Source organism: Cnephaeus nilssonii (assembly GCF_951640355.1).
Source record: "Cnephaeus nilssonii genome assembly, chromosome: 12".
NCBI classification, from domain to species: Eukaryota; Metazoa; Chordata; class Mammalia; order Chiroptera; family Vespertilionidae; genus Cnephaeus; species Cnephaeus nilssonii.
In genome coordinates, this window is record NC_137083.1 from 64,400,771 (window position 1) to 64,413,747 (window position 12,977).

Genomic DNA, 12,977 nt, shown 5'->3' on the forward strand with positions numbered 1-12,977 from the left:
CAGTACTGTTTAATCCTCATGTCTATCTTCATTATATCTTCCAATGAGATGGTTTGCTGAAAAGAGAGACTGCAGTAATGCATTTAATGTGGAACCTAGAATTCCAGAATTTTCTTCATGCCTAATATTTAGCAATATTAAATTTACCATATATTTCAAACTTAATTTTAAATCTCCATTTCTGTGTTGAATAATGGAAGAAAATTATCCTTTTATATTTAGGGCAGCAGAGAAAATTTACAAGATTTTCAAGATACATGTTTATGTATTACTTGAACTAGTACTGTACATTTTAGCAAGACCAACAGATTAAGACATAAAAATAGCCAAAACCGGTTTGGCTCAGTGGATAGAGCGTCGGCCTGCAGACTGAAAGGTCCCAGGTTCGATTCCGGTCAAGGGCATGCACCTTGGTTGCGGGCACATCCCCAGTAGGGGGTGTGCAGGAGGCAGCTGATCGACGTTTCTCTCTCATCGATGTTTCTAACTTTCTATCCCTCTCCCTTCCTCTCTCTAAAAAAATCAATAAAATATATTTTTAAAAAAATGAAAAAAATAAGACATAAAAATAATCTAGCTGTTCAGTGTGGTGTTCCTGTTATTTCATGGCTGTTTGATGTCTGGAGTTGTTCTTTTGCATGTTTGCTTTTAAGCTAAATTGACTTGCAGGGTCTTACTGGGACAAAGCTGATGGCTACCTATTTGATTGGCTTTGGAATATTCACCAGTGTGCTTGCTATTTGGCTATATCCTTTCCTTATCTTTATGTCCTTTGTCTGCAGCCCATTTGCTGCATAGCAATGCTAGTTGGAGGATAGGTAGGAATTCAGAGAGGATTTATCAACCCAGGAGAAGTTTATGAGTATGCATATAAGTTGCTTAAAAGTAGGTGGCAAAACTCAGGGAGATTTATAAGGCTTAAAGGTACAGGTCCACAGTTTATCAGAAACTTCTCTCTTTTTTTTTTTTTTTTAAGTGGGGCACTTGGTTTATTTCTGATGCAGTGACTCTCAGTACAGTGGGTAGCGGAGGGTGGGGGATGAGTGCTAGTGGGAAGGCCTTGTTCTGCATGGACTAATGTCCAGGGCCTGGTGCCAGGCATATGTCTCCTAAAACCACTCTTGCATGGCCATTGAGTGAAGGTGGGGATCAGGGTCTCCTGGAGGTCAGGCATGCCCTCTTCCTTGAGCTGGTCCTGGCTGCTGCTGATGTAGCATAACACTTGCACCCTCTGAAAGAATTACTCACCCACCAGGCAGACACTGCCTCGTGGGGCAGGTAAGCCAGATCAAGGTAGACAGGGGAGCCAGGTGAGGCCTCCAACCTACCTGGCCGTTGCTGGCTGACTCAGATGGGTCCTGGGACTTTCTGGGCAGGGGTGCCAGATCTCTCTTGTCACTGGGCTCGCTCTGGGAACTGAGTGGTAGCCCTTTGGTCTTAGCAGTGATCACTAGAGTGGGTTTGGGGTTGGCAGTGCTGGGGGTGGGGTGAGCCAGGGACTTTTGAGTACAGTCTAGGCTCTCTATCAGCTGGGCCTGTTTGAGGGGCAGCAGCTTGGGGTCCACCATGCAGCTCGGGGGCAAGGTGGGCAGTGGTGGGGGACCTTGAGTCAGGCAGCTCTCCATGTCCTCATTTGAGTCTGCAGTGCCAGGGGCAGCAGGCAGGGGGTCCGAGGCAGGCAGTGTGGGCAGGGACTCGCTGATGGACATAAACAGCATCTCCTCAGCCCCCAAATTTCCTGCCTGCTCCTGGGACCAGGTGCTGCTGTCACTGGAGCTGCTGGGGAATGTGGGGACCGTCACCGTAGGCACGGCCTAGCAGTGCTCAAACTCACAGGCAGACAGTAGGCACAGGTCCACATTAGGGGGGAGGCCTGGAAGTGGTAGGCCCAGCCTGCCTCACTCATGGTGACAGGGGGCGGTGGCACCACCTGTTCAAAGGAGATGGACAGGGACTTTTCCTCTTCTGTGGAGTGCAGCTCACTCAGCGGGCAGGGAAGGCGTGGTCGCCGTCGGGGGAGGCCTCAGTTCTTTCTAATTTAACGCGGCTTTCATTTATTGGCAGTTAGCATGAGGTCATGCCATGTAGTAATTTATGACTTTGCTGACAGATGCTGTGGGATCATGTCTCTATTAGGCAGGTATGCATGAGCCCAACATACATGAGCTCAACTGAAGCTATGCATTGTGCTGCTGACTTGAGATGTCATCAGCCATGTGTTGTAGCCTTTACTGGTGTGCGTTTGACAGAGTGGAATATTATGGGAAGCAGATTCTGTACAATTGTGTAAATCAAATTGAGTATAAATCATATCTTCTTGAAGATATTCACACACCAAACAATAAGAAGTTTCTGAGTTATTATTGTGTCTAGAGTCTTGTGTAGTTTCTTTGACGTATGTAAGAAAAACTATAGATTATTGGCTCTAACAAAGTTTATATTCTAGTTGTACATTTCATATAATTTACTACAAAGTTCATATAAATGATTATAATCACATCATTACACATTAGTGAAGTGCTCTATTGTTTTCATTTTTCATAGTATTAGGCACTAAGAGTAAATTAAAAAAAATACATTATCATTACCATAAGATTTATTATCGATGACTTCCTGGAGGAAGAGAACTTTGAAATAAATCATATTTTCTATCACCTGTTGAAGGGTATTCACATGCTCACAATGTGGTCTTGTGCAAAAAGACAGCCTTAATGGTAGATGAATTGAACAGCAAACTCAGTAACCTAATGGTAGATTTCACAAACAGGTACAGTCTCCATACTAGTGTCTGAAGTTCTCCTCATGGTTTGGATAGATCTTTACCTCAAGTCGTTACTATCTGATAAGAGAAACTGTCTCCCCTAGGACCAGGCAATCCTGAGGCTGGTTCAGGTATTTACCCTTGAAGTTGAATGTTTTTATTTATTTATTCATTTATTTATTTATTTTAAAATATTAATACCGTGTATTTATTATCCCCAATTACCTTTTATCCCCTCTATGCCTTCTTTCACCTCCACCCATTTCCTCTACCACCCAAAGTTGAATGTTTTTAGATCCTTTATTAAAAAAGACACAATTAGTTTGGGTTCTGGGCTTGCCAGATACAATTTGATGACTTTACATTTTCAGAGGTATTATTAGAGTGAACAGATATTAATGAGGATCATAGATATGTTGTCTGTTTGTTTTAACAATTGGACTTCCCAAACAATACAACCTTAGCCACATTTGCAGATGCGATAAAGAAATGCTTGACTATAATTAAGGGCAATTTCCATAAGTACCTTCTCACTCAAGTTTAGCAGAGAAGCTGGAATAATTTCAGAAAACGATTATGTTATTTGCTTTATCTTAGATCAGGTTTACCAACATTAATTTTTTTTTTTCCTCCCTTCAGATGTACATCCAAACAACAACACTTACTGTCTCCATGAGTTTAAGTGCTTCGGTGTCTTTGGGCATGCTCTATATGCCCAAGGTTTATATTATAATTTTTCATCCAGAGCAGAACGTTCAAAAACGCAAAAGGAGCTTCAAGGCTGTGGTGACAGCTGCCACCATGCAAAGCAAACTGATCCAAAAAGGAAATGACAGACCCAATGGCGAGGTGAAAAATGAACTCTGTGAGAGTCTTGAAACCAACAGTAAGTCATCCGTAGACTTTCCGATGGTCAAGAGCGGGAGCACTTCCTAATAGATGTACGTTGAATATTCTTCTACTAGTCTTGGGGTCTGCGCCACATGGCTCCAGGGGCATGACGGTACTTGCACACCATGAGACCATCATGGCTGTGAGACCCATTTGGTTCTAACCAAGTGTCTTCAAGGTGCATGGCTCTTCTGAAGAGCATAACATGCACACACAATCTCTTTACAGAGTGTGCCACTCAGGTCTCTCTTTGGAGGCATTACTGAGCTTGGAACTATCTTCCAAATATAAAAATTACCTTTTCATAATTAGGAACACATCTTTAATCTTTGTTAGTTCATTATTGGTTGCTCTTTATAGACTTAATAGCTACCTAATATTTATGGGACATACTATCAAAGATCTTACACAAATAAATGTCATTTGGATATTTGGGGAAATGAGAAAACTGGTGAACCGACATGTGAGGTTAAAGGATAGTTAATACTTGTTTCCCCCAAGTGGTCCCCTTCTTTGGCTTCTTTTGACTTCCCTCCTTGAATAAATTAAGATAATTAGAGCTCTCCCCTGAAAGACTTGTGATCCTGAAAATAGAGTCCTTTCTACAACCACCACTGTGTTTTGCCCTTCCTCATCTACCTTCCACAGTCCAGCCCTAAAAAAAGCACATGATAGTGATACACTGGTACCAAGGTAATCCAGGAAAGTTTAACTGATCTATGCAGATCTTCTTGGTATCTATGGAAGAGTAGCAAATGGATTGAAGATTTGTATTATAAAAATACCAGAAAGCTGAGTATAGTTAAAACTAACAAACAAAAGTAACCAACATCACAGTACTAGTTCTGTAGATGGATTAAAAAGAAATAAAAGCTAAGGCATTTGAATTAGAGTGGCTTCCTGTCTTTTGGGGATACAACATGTGTATTTAATAATTCAGGCTAAAATCCTGTGCAAAACTACTGTCTTCCTCTCAGATTTCTCCAGCACGCTGTCTCCCCAATTCTCTGTACTTTTGACATGAAATTCAGGGAAGATTAAGAGTTGTTTTTATCTGACTTAATTATTATAATAACTTCTAGTCTTCACTAGATTTATAAACATCAAGATTTCCAGATGAACATTGTCTACTCTAAATGCCCCATATGCAGAAATATCCTTAGAAGATAAGTATTGATTAATTAAACTTACTGGCTTCAATTACTATCAGACTTCTTAGAATTATTAACCAGATCTAGTGAAGATTACTTCCACTAATACCAAATGTAGTCACTTGTAGAGAAATAAACTTTTTAATAAATCTACAGACACTCCCCACATATTCACCTTTCTGCAAATATGCAACCTTGAGAAACTGCAAGAAAAGACATGACAAGGATGGGTTATGATAAAACATTATTACAATCATCTCTGATTATAGGTAAGCAATTTACTAATAATGGGCCTATTTGGTCTTTTAGCCAAAGATGTCCTATAGCTACTCTCAACGCATTCAGAGTAGAATGTTTGTGATTTGAGGGCAGAATTTTATCTGTGTTTTCTGCCTTGAAAGCATCAGGGCAGGAAGTTAAAACCTATTGTAGAATGCCAGGAAACTGCTGTTAGCCAATGATACATTTTGAACACTAACACTTCTCAGTATGATCTACCAGAATCTATAGTTGTGCTTGTATTTTTAGTCTTAATCCAGAAAACTTTATATGATATGGTTATAAATAAAACAACCAAAGATACAGTGAAATAAATACCAGTGATCCCAGACTCATCTCTGGACTGTAGTGAGAAAAAAATTCATCAGCATATCCTAACCTTTTAAAAAGTAAATAGGCTCCTTGAAGAGGAAAATTTTGAGTGTTGTTAAAGACTAATCCCATAGTATAGAAATAATCCCATACATTTTCTTTCCCTTCTATTTTTTCTGTTGATGATGAAATTATCAACAGAAATTATATAACATGTACATTTCCCTGTTTTCTCTGAAATAAGAAATATTGCAATTGTGGGACGTGTATAGAAGGTAAGCCTATAATATTCTTGAGGAGTTAATACTCACTTTTAGAATATAAAGAAAGTTGAAAGGGTGAATCAAGAGCAAGCCATTTACTACCTAAATGAAGGTTAAATTATACTTTGGAGATTTGAGTGTATCCATCTTTTATAGGAGTAGTTTGGGTTTGAATAAATTGCACCCAAAGTTTGCACATTCAGGAGATACTGCACATGAAATATTCACACATCCTTGCACAATCCCACTCCAGGTAACCACTGTTAACCTTTGCTCACTTACACGACTAGTACTATGAACTCCTATGTCCCTGTTATCTTTACTACATGTACCAGTAGTTTTAATGGGGTCAAAAGTCTTCTAAAATTACAAACCCTCTAAAAGTTTCAATAACTCAAATACATAAATGCTATATATGTCTTCTAAAAGTATGTCTTATGTCTTTAAAAGTGTAATTAAGTACTAGAAAGGCCTTTGCCATTTAACTAGTACCATCCCTCTTCAGATTTAAACACCTCCTCTTGAAATGGGTGGAGTCTATTCTCAATAAATCCAGGGCTGATTAATGCACTGATACAGCATCCGTGTGGCTGCATTCTCATACTTTCTGCTACCAGACTTTTGATAAATCACCACAGTGAGTGACAGTGGCATTCATGAAAGTGTTTTGTAAACTGTAAATCACCATCTAAAGGTAAATATATCATTGTTGCCATAAATATATAGATTGGTCTGTGGTTAATAGAAAAGAGAAGACATAAAATTCAAAAACTGTTGTTTTAACATCCCTCTCTTTTTATAAACACGTTGAGGATTTTGATGATTGTGACTATGGTTCTATACTTGGGATTTTTTTTCTGACAAATCAGCTGTGTATTGATGATATGCATGCAGTCTTTTGTCCTTCATGGCCATGGAGCAGCTCTACTAGTCCATATTTGTAAAAACTTCATCTTAATGATGACTTGTTAACGCCAGGAATTTGGGTCACATATTTAAGGTTTTGAAGCTTCACAATGCAGAAAAAATATAAGTAATGTAAAGCTGGAAAAAAAGACCAACAGGTCCATGTTACTTACTAAATTTGCAGAATCCGTCATGCCAAACAAAACAGGTCCTATTGTTTCATAAAAGTTTGGGAAGGGAGTTAGAAACTAAGTTGATATATATGAATTTTATCAACTGTGTCCAACTAACAAAGACTGTCACATGATATTCCTTAAGCTATGTTCATGCATAATTCATGAAAACAGCCACTGTTGAAGGTAGATCTGCTTTCTCTAGCTTATGAGCACAGTGTGGTGTGCACAGGAAATTCATTGTTGCTGTATTCTAAAACTATTTTTCACATTAGCATATTCATTACCTTTGTAAAAATTCTCTCTATTAACTCATCTGTACAACTTGGATGGATTTCACTCTGTAATACTTCTGGGATAAAGATCCTTGCCATTCGCAAGATTTGTGCCTTATCACTGATTTCATGTTGACTACGTCATTGGTTGTCAGAGCCCTGCACTCCCTTTTCTAAACATTAGAAAAGTTAAGATTGCTTTCCCTTTGTAAATTATAGTCTCAACTAGAGGCCCGGTGCACGAAATTCGTGCACGGGGTGGGGTGTGTGTGTGTATCCCTCAGCCCAGCCTGCACCCTCTCCAATCTGGGACCCCTCGAGGGATGTCTGACTGCCCTCTCATAATCCAAGACTGCTGGCTCCCAACCACTCGCCTGCCTGCCTGCCTGATTGCCCTAACCACTTCGGCCTGCCAGCCTGATCACCCCCAACCACTCCCCTGCCAGCCTGATCAATACCTAACTGCTCCACTGCTGGCCTGATTGCTCCTAACTGCCCTCCCCTGCCAGCCTGGTCACCCCTAACTGCCCTCCCCTGCCAACCTGGTTGCCCCCAACCACCCTCCCTTGCAGGCCTGGTCGCCCCTAACTGCCCTCCCCTGCAGGCCTGGTTCCCCCCCCACCCCCAAACTGTCCTCCCCCGCTGGCCTGATCGCCCACAACTGCCCTCCCCTGCCGGCCATCTTGTGGCGGCTATCTAGTGTGTTGGAGTGATGGTCAATTTGCATATTACCTCTTTATTATATAGGATTCTCAATAGAATTCTATCATCTTTTCCTCTGGAGGTCACTTCTAGGAGTTCAAAAAAATGAAATATGGATCTTTAACTAGCTATGGGCTTTAAGTTGGAATGATCCTTAAAGATGGTCTGTGGTAATCTAAATCATTTTATATTGAATTAACATCTAAATATCATCTTCCTCAAGACCTTTCTGGGTATTGTTCTTGTATGTCAACCATATTTTTTCTTTCTAGCTATCCACGGATTTGATAAATATTTTGTATATTTTTAGTTACTGTTGAATATATTGAATAAGGCATGCAATTGAACACCTTTTTAAGGGTCATTTTCTAACTCTTATGAAAATTTTTCTTTATCTTGCCTACAAAGGTTTATGTAAGGCTTTCAAAAACATAGTTGAAGATTTTATTTTCTTTTAAGAAATTTAGAGACATCTGAAAGCATTATATAAATTAGAAATAAAAATAAAATAATAAAGCAAACAAGCATAAAAATCATTATGTTTCACTTGGAAGGGTAAGTAGAAGAATAGAATTCTGTATTGATTCCTTAAGACACCAGCTGGTCCTTCACAAACCTATTTCTGCTTCCATACTCACAAATCTGCTTCCATGCTCACAAAAAAACAATGTTTTATGTTTTTGACCAGTGATGAAACTGAGGACCAGTGAACTTTTTTTTACTCATTGTACAAGAAACGTCATTTAAAACCAGGTCTAAAATCTACTTCCTTTCCACTGTGCCACAAAAATAACCTAGGAGTGTGAACAATATAGATAAGATAAGCAGATATGTCACCTATTTTGGGCATGAAGCTCATAATATTCAAGGATATTAAACATAGCAAAAATATTAGCACTTCTTTGGGCTATCGATGCTAATTTAGTGATGGTGAACTTGGCATGATCTCAGTCTCTGGTAAGAGTTTACTGGTCAATCACCAGTGGTGATGTCCACTAAAATGGAATGAGTCTGATTGCCAATTTTTTAAGAGGAAGAACTTTACAACTTCCTTATTCAATGTTCAAAAACTAAATTATTCATTTTTTTACTTTAAATATTTTTTTTAATTTGTATTCAGTTGGCATACAATATTATATTAGTTTCAGGTGTACTGCCCAGGGATTAGACATTACGTAACTTACTAAGTGATTACCCTAATAAGTCTAATACCCATCTGACGTCATACATAGTTATTATAATACTAGAGATCTGATGCATGGAATTCGTGCAAGAGTAGGCCTTCCTTTCCCCGGCTGCCGGCACCAGCTTCCCTCTGGCACCTGGGACGCAGGCTTCCCTCACAGCCCAGCTTTGTCCAGAAGGTCATCTTAAAATGCGTCCAGTCTAATTAGCATATTATGCTTTTATTATTATAGATTATTGACTATACTCTCTATGCTGGGCTTTACATCCCTGTGACTATTCTGTAACTACCAATTTGCATTTCTTAATCCCTTCACTTTTTTCTCCCATCCACTCAACCCCTTTCCATTTGGCAACTATCAAAATGTTCTCTGTATTTATGAGTCTGTTTCTTTTCTGCTTGTTCATTTATTTTGTTCTTTAGATTCCATATATAAGTTAAATCATATGGCACTGTCTTCTGTCTAACTTATTTTACTCAGCACAATACCCTCGAGATCCACCCATGTTATTGCATTCTTTTTTAAGGCTGTGTCATATATATATTCATGTATCACCTCTTCTTTATCTATTCATCTACTGATGAACACTTAGATCGCTTCTCTATCTTTGCTATTGTAAATAATGCTGCAATGAGCATATAGATGTATATGTCTTTCAATGTTGAATACATACCCACAAGGGGAATTGTTGGGTCTTTCTTTGTCTCTTGTTACATAGCATTTGTTTTAAAGTCTATTTTGTCAGCTTTTTTTTTTTTCATTTCATTTTCAAGAAGTATCTTTTCTACCCCTATACTTTCAATATGTGTGTATCTTTTGATCTGAAGTGAGTCTCTTGTAGACAGCATATGTAAGGAACAGTCTTGTTTTGTTATCCACTTAGCCTCCATATAACACTAAATTATTCTTTAAAAATCTGTTTCATCCTGAATTGGATCTATGTAGTGAAACACATACACAGTTTGCATTCTTTTCATATATTTCTTCTTCAGATTATTCATTCCAGAATTCCATAGAAAAATGGGACATCACATTTGAATTTTAGAATAGAGATTTATTTATTCCATCACATCTTTCAAAAACCCAAAGGAATTCTTTGGATTTAGATTCTCTGGAAATGTAAGCATGAGTATAAATTTGACTTAGAATATTTTCTTATTCATATCTTTGTAAAAGTCTTACAATAATGAGTTTTACTTCATAGTAAGTTGGTACTAATATAATTAAATATTCATATCCTTCTTTGAGTCTATTTATTTTTTAAACATCTCCATTTGTATCCGTTGGATGAAAGCAGATCATAAATATGTATTGGCAATACACATATTTACTTTAATATTTATAAATATTCTATGTACTTGATATTTTATTATGTTTCTTTTTAGAGTCTAAAAGTATTATTTTTAAATGGAAGATATATTCATTTTCAAAGTACAACTAATTATAATTAGTAACCCTTTTTGGTCATCAAAGTAGACTCAAAGAATTTAACTGAGGCTTTAATAATTTTTTTCATATTGCAGGATAGATAATTTATTTGTTCTTTCATTTTTCATATTGCAAATCTTTATTAATCCATAAAATTATATTTTAGCCCTGGCCGGTTTGGCTCAGTGGAAAGAGCGTCAGCCTGCGGACTGAAGGGTCCCAGGTTCGATTCCGGTCAAGGGCACATGCCCAGGTTGTGGGCTCGATCCTCAGTGGGGGGTGTGCAGGAGGCAGCTAATCAATGGTCCTCTCTCATCATTGATGTTTCTATCTCTCTCTCTCCTTCTCCCTTCCTCTCTGGAAGCAATAAAAATATATTTTTAAAAAATTATTTTTACCCAAGTTTATCAAAGATCAGAACTGCTACATTTTTAATTTTCTGCTAATACCTATACCATAAGTGAGGCTAGTGGTTTTACAGATTAAAATTGCTGCAGCATTTTTATTCCTACAATCATTGAATTCCTACTACATGGTTTAAAAATAATAAGTAACATAGTACAAAGTGAATATTACAACAATAGTCATTATGGAATTTGAATTTTAAAATCATTTTGTCAAAATAATTTATTATTACATACTATTAATTTGTCTTAATTTATCTTAACAGCTTCCTCTACCAAGACAACATATATCAGCTACAGCGATCATTCAATCTGAAACAGGGAAATGATACACTATGAAGAAATCTGGTATGTGATCTCAAACAATGAACATGACTCCACCAAGACTCACTCCTGGAGATCTCTTGGGACTACAGTCAATCAAATCCATAGTCAATCTTGTGAGGAACAAAAAGTAGCCATGAGCCAAAAATATCAACAACAGAGAGTGAAGAAACCCATTTTATACAATACAACCAATGAAGTCTCAAGCTAAAGTATTGCTTACTTATGAGCAGTTAAAAACAAATCACAAAAGGAAAACTAATGTTAGCTTGTGAAAAAAATATGCTGTTGAAATAAACCATGTCTGATGTTACTCTTGTAAGTATTTTTCTGTGATTGTGAGAACTCCTGTTCCTGTGCCACATTGTTCACTTGTATAAGACAATGAATCTGTTTCTTGTAATGGCTGATGGATTGAAGCCCTGGGTTGTGCTAAAAATAAATGCAATGGTTGACGCATGCAATTTTTTATACAAATAATTTATTTCTAATAATAAAGGAATGTTTTGCAAATGTTGAGAGTTGTTTCGTTCCAGTTTTAAAGCCAGGGAAAACTCCAGTTGGCGTTGGCACTTCTGCTGTCGCCTAACTAAGCCCAAGGAAATACAATTTTTTGGGAAGAATGTGTTTTTGTACATTCGTGTGTATATGAAGAAGAATCTTTTATTTCTATATGAAAGAGAATTATTTGTGGAAGATTTTGTGGATATTTCAAGATTTATGTGGTAGTTTTTTCATAATAATTGCTTCTTTTATGAAGAATCAAACAATAGCTTGAGGTGAATTGCTTCAGGTTTCAAAATTAACAAATGATGAAATGTGTTATGAAAATCACCATTTTAAAGTTATATCAGAGTGTCACTGAAATTTTCTGTTTTCTAAGTCAGAACTTTTGCCTAATGAAGTATTCCAAGGTATGTATTATTAACCTTTTCTTACCTAGGCCCAGTACCCACTGAAATCAGTGAAGTAATGGGCCTTATCCAGTACATTCCTCAAAGCACAGAATTAGCATATTTAATCTCTTGGCATCACTAAAGAAACCACAGTTCAGATAATATGTCAGTGCTTTCTTATTTTCCAAATGAAAACATTCATTGGTTCATAGAACATTGTCATTAGAAAGAGAGAGAGAGTACTGGGAGCTTGTGTCATGCTAATAAACCATGCTAGGATGGATAAAGGAGCCTGTTAAAGGCTTTCAAATCTGTTCCCATTTTCATAGAGGGCTCCTCTATTCTACACAATCCCAGAAATCCATCAAGTCAATGGGTCTCTACAATCATTTTGTTAGTAAATGTTCTCTCCACTGAGTTAGGTTGGATGGCTCATTGCTCTCCTTATTGATATAAAGAGCTGTAAGTGCTCTGTAGCTTCAACCCAAATATCGACAGTCACTTTATTTAATAGAGAGTTGAAGTAGCATGGTGCAGGCTCCTTCAAAATACACTAACACTTCCTAGATGCCTATACAGACAGAAAGCTGCAGACAGAAGGCTTGTTGGCCTTTTGTTGAGTTTCTTCTAATAGTATTTGTTGTTTGTAGATGATATTTAAATCAAGGAGTAAAGGCATTATTTTAAAATTTTCAATAATCAAAATTACTGGTTGATAAATCCTATAATCAGGATCCTAAACTCACCTCTAGGTGTGCCTTGTTAGATAAGAGCTAGCTTAAAACAAAATAAACATAATTGCACATTTAGTATATTTTATTGTGCCATGTAGCCCAGAACCAATAGCCATACCATGAAGTAATTGTTGTTCTTTGCATTGGAGATTATTAGTGGTTTTTAAGATTTTTATCTTAATTTTAACTAGTAAGTACCCATGTTTGGTTGAGAAAATGCTTGAATTTTACAAGTATTGCATATTTTTCAGAGAGCAAAATTCAAGTATATTTTCATGTTTTCATTTACTA

At 37.4% G+C, this 12,977-nt stretch overlaps 1 protein-coding gene across 2 annotated transcripts in view; it reads left to right on the plus strand.

Annotated features, from left to right (window-relative positions):
• The window catches only part of GRM8 (glutamate metabotropic receptor 8), a gene marked incomplete at both ends in the record, with an annotated part of 726,752 nt that extends 715,704 nt beyond the window's left edge, over positions 1-11,048 (plus strand). For both annotated transcript variants that reach the window (XM_079786101.1, XM_079786102.1), the window contains 2 exons: positions 3,401-3,647; positions 10,999-11,048. In XM_079786101.1, the coding sequence (XP_079642227.1) occupies positions 3,401-3,647; positions 10,999-11,048 (297 nt within the window). The remainder of the gene's footprint in view (positions 1-3,400; positions 3,648-10,998) is intronic.
• Positions 11,049-12,977: the final 1,929 nt, after the last annotated feature.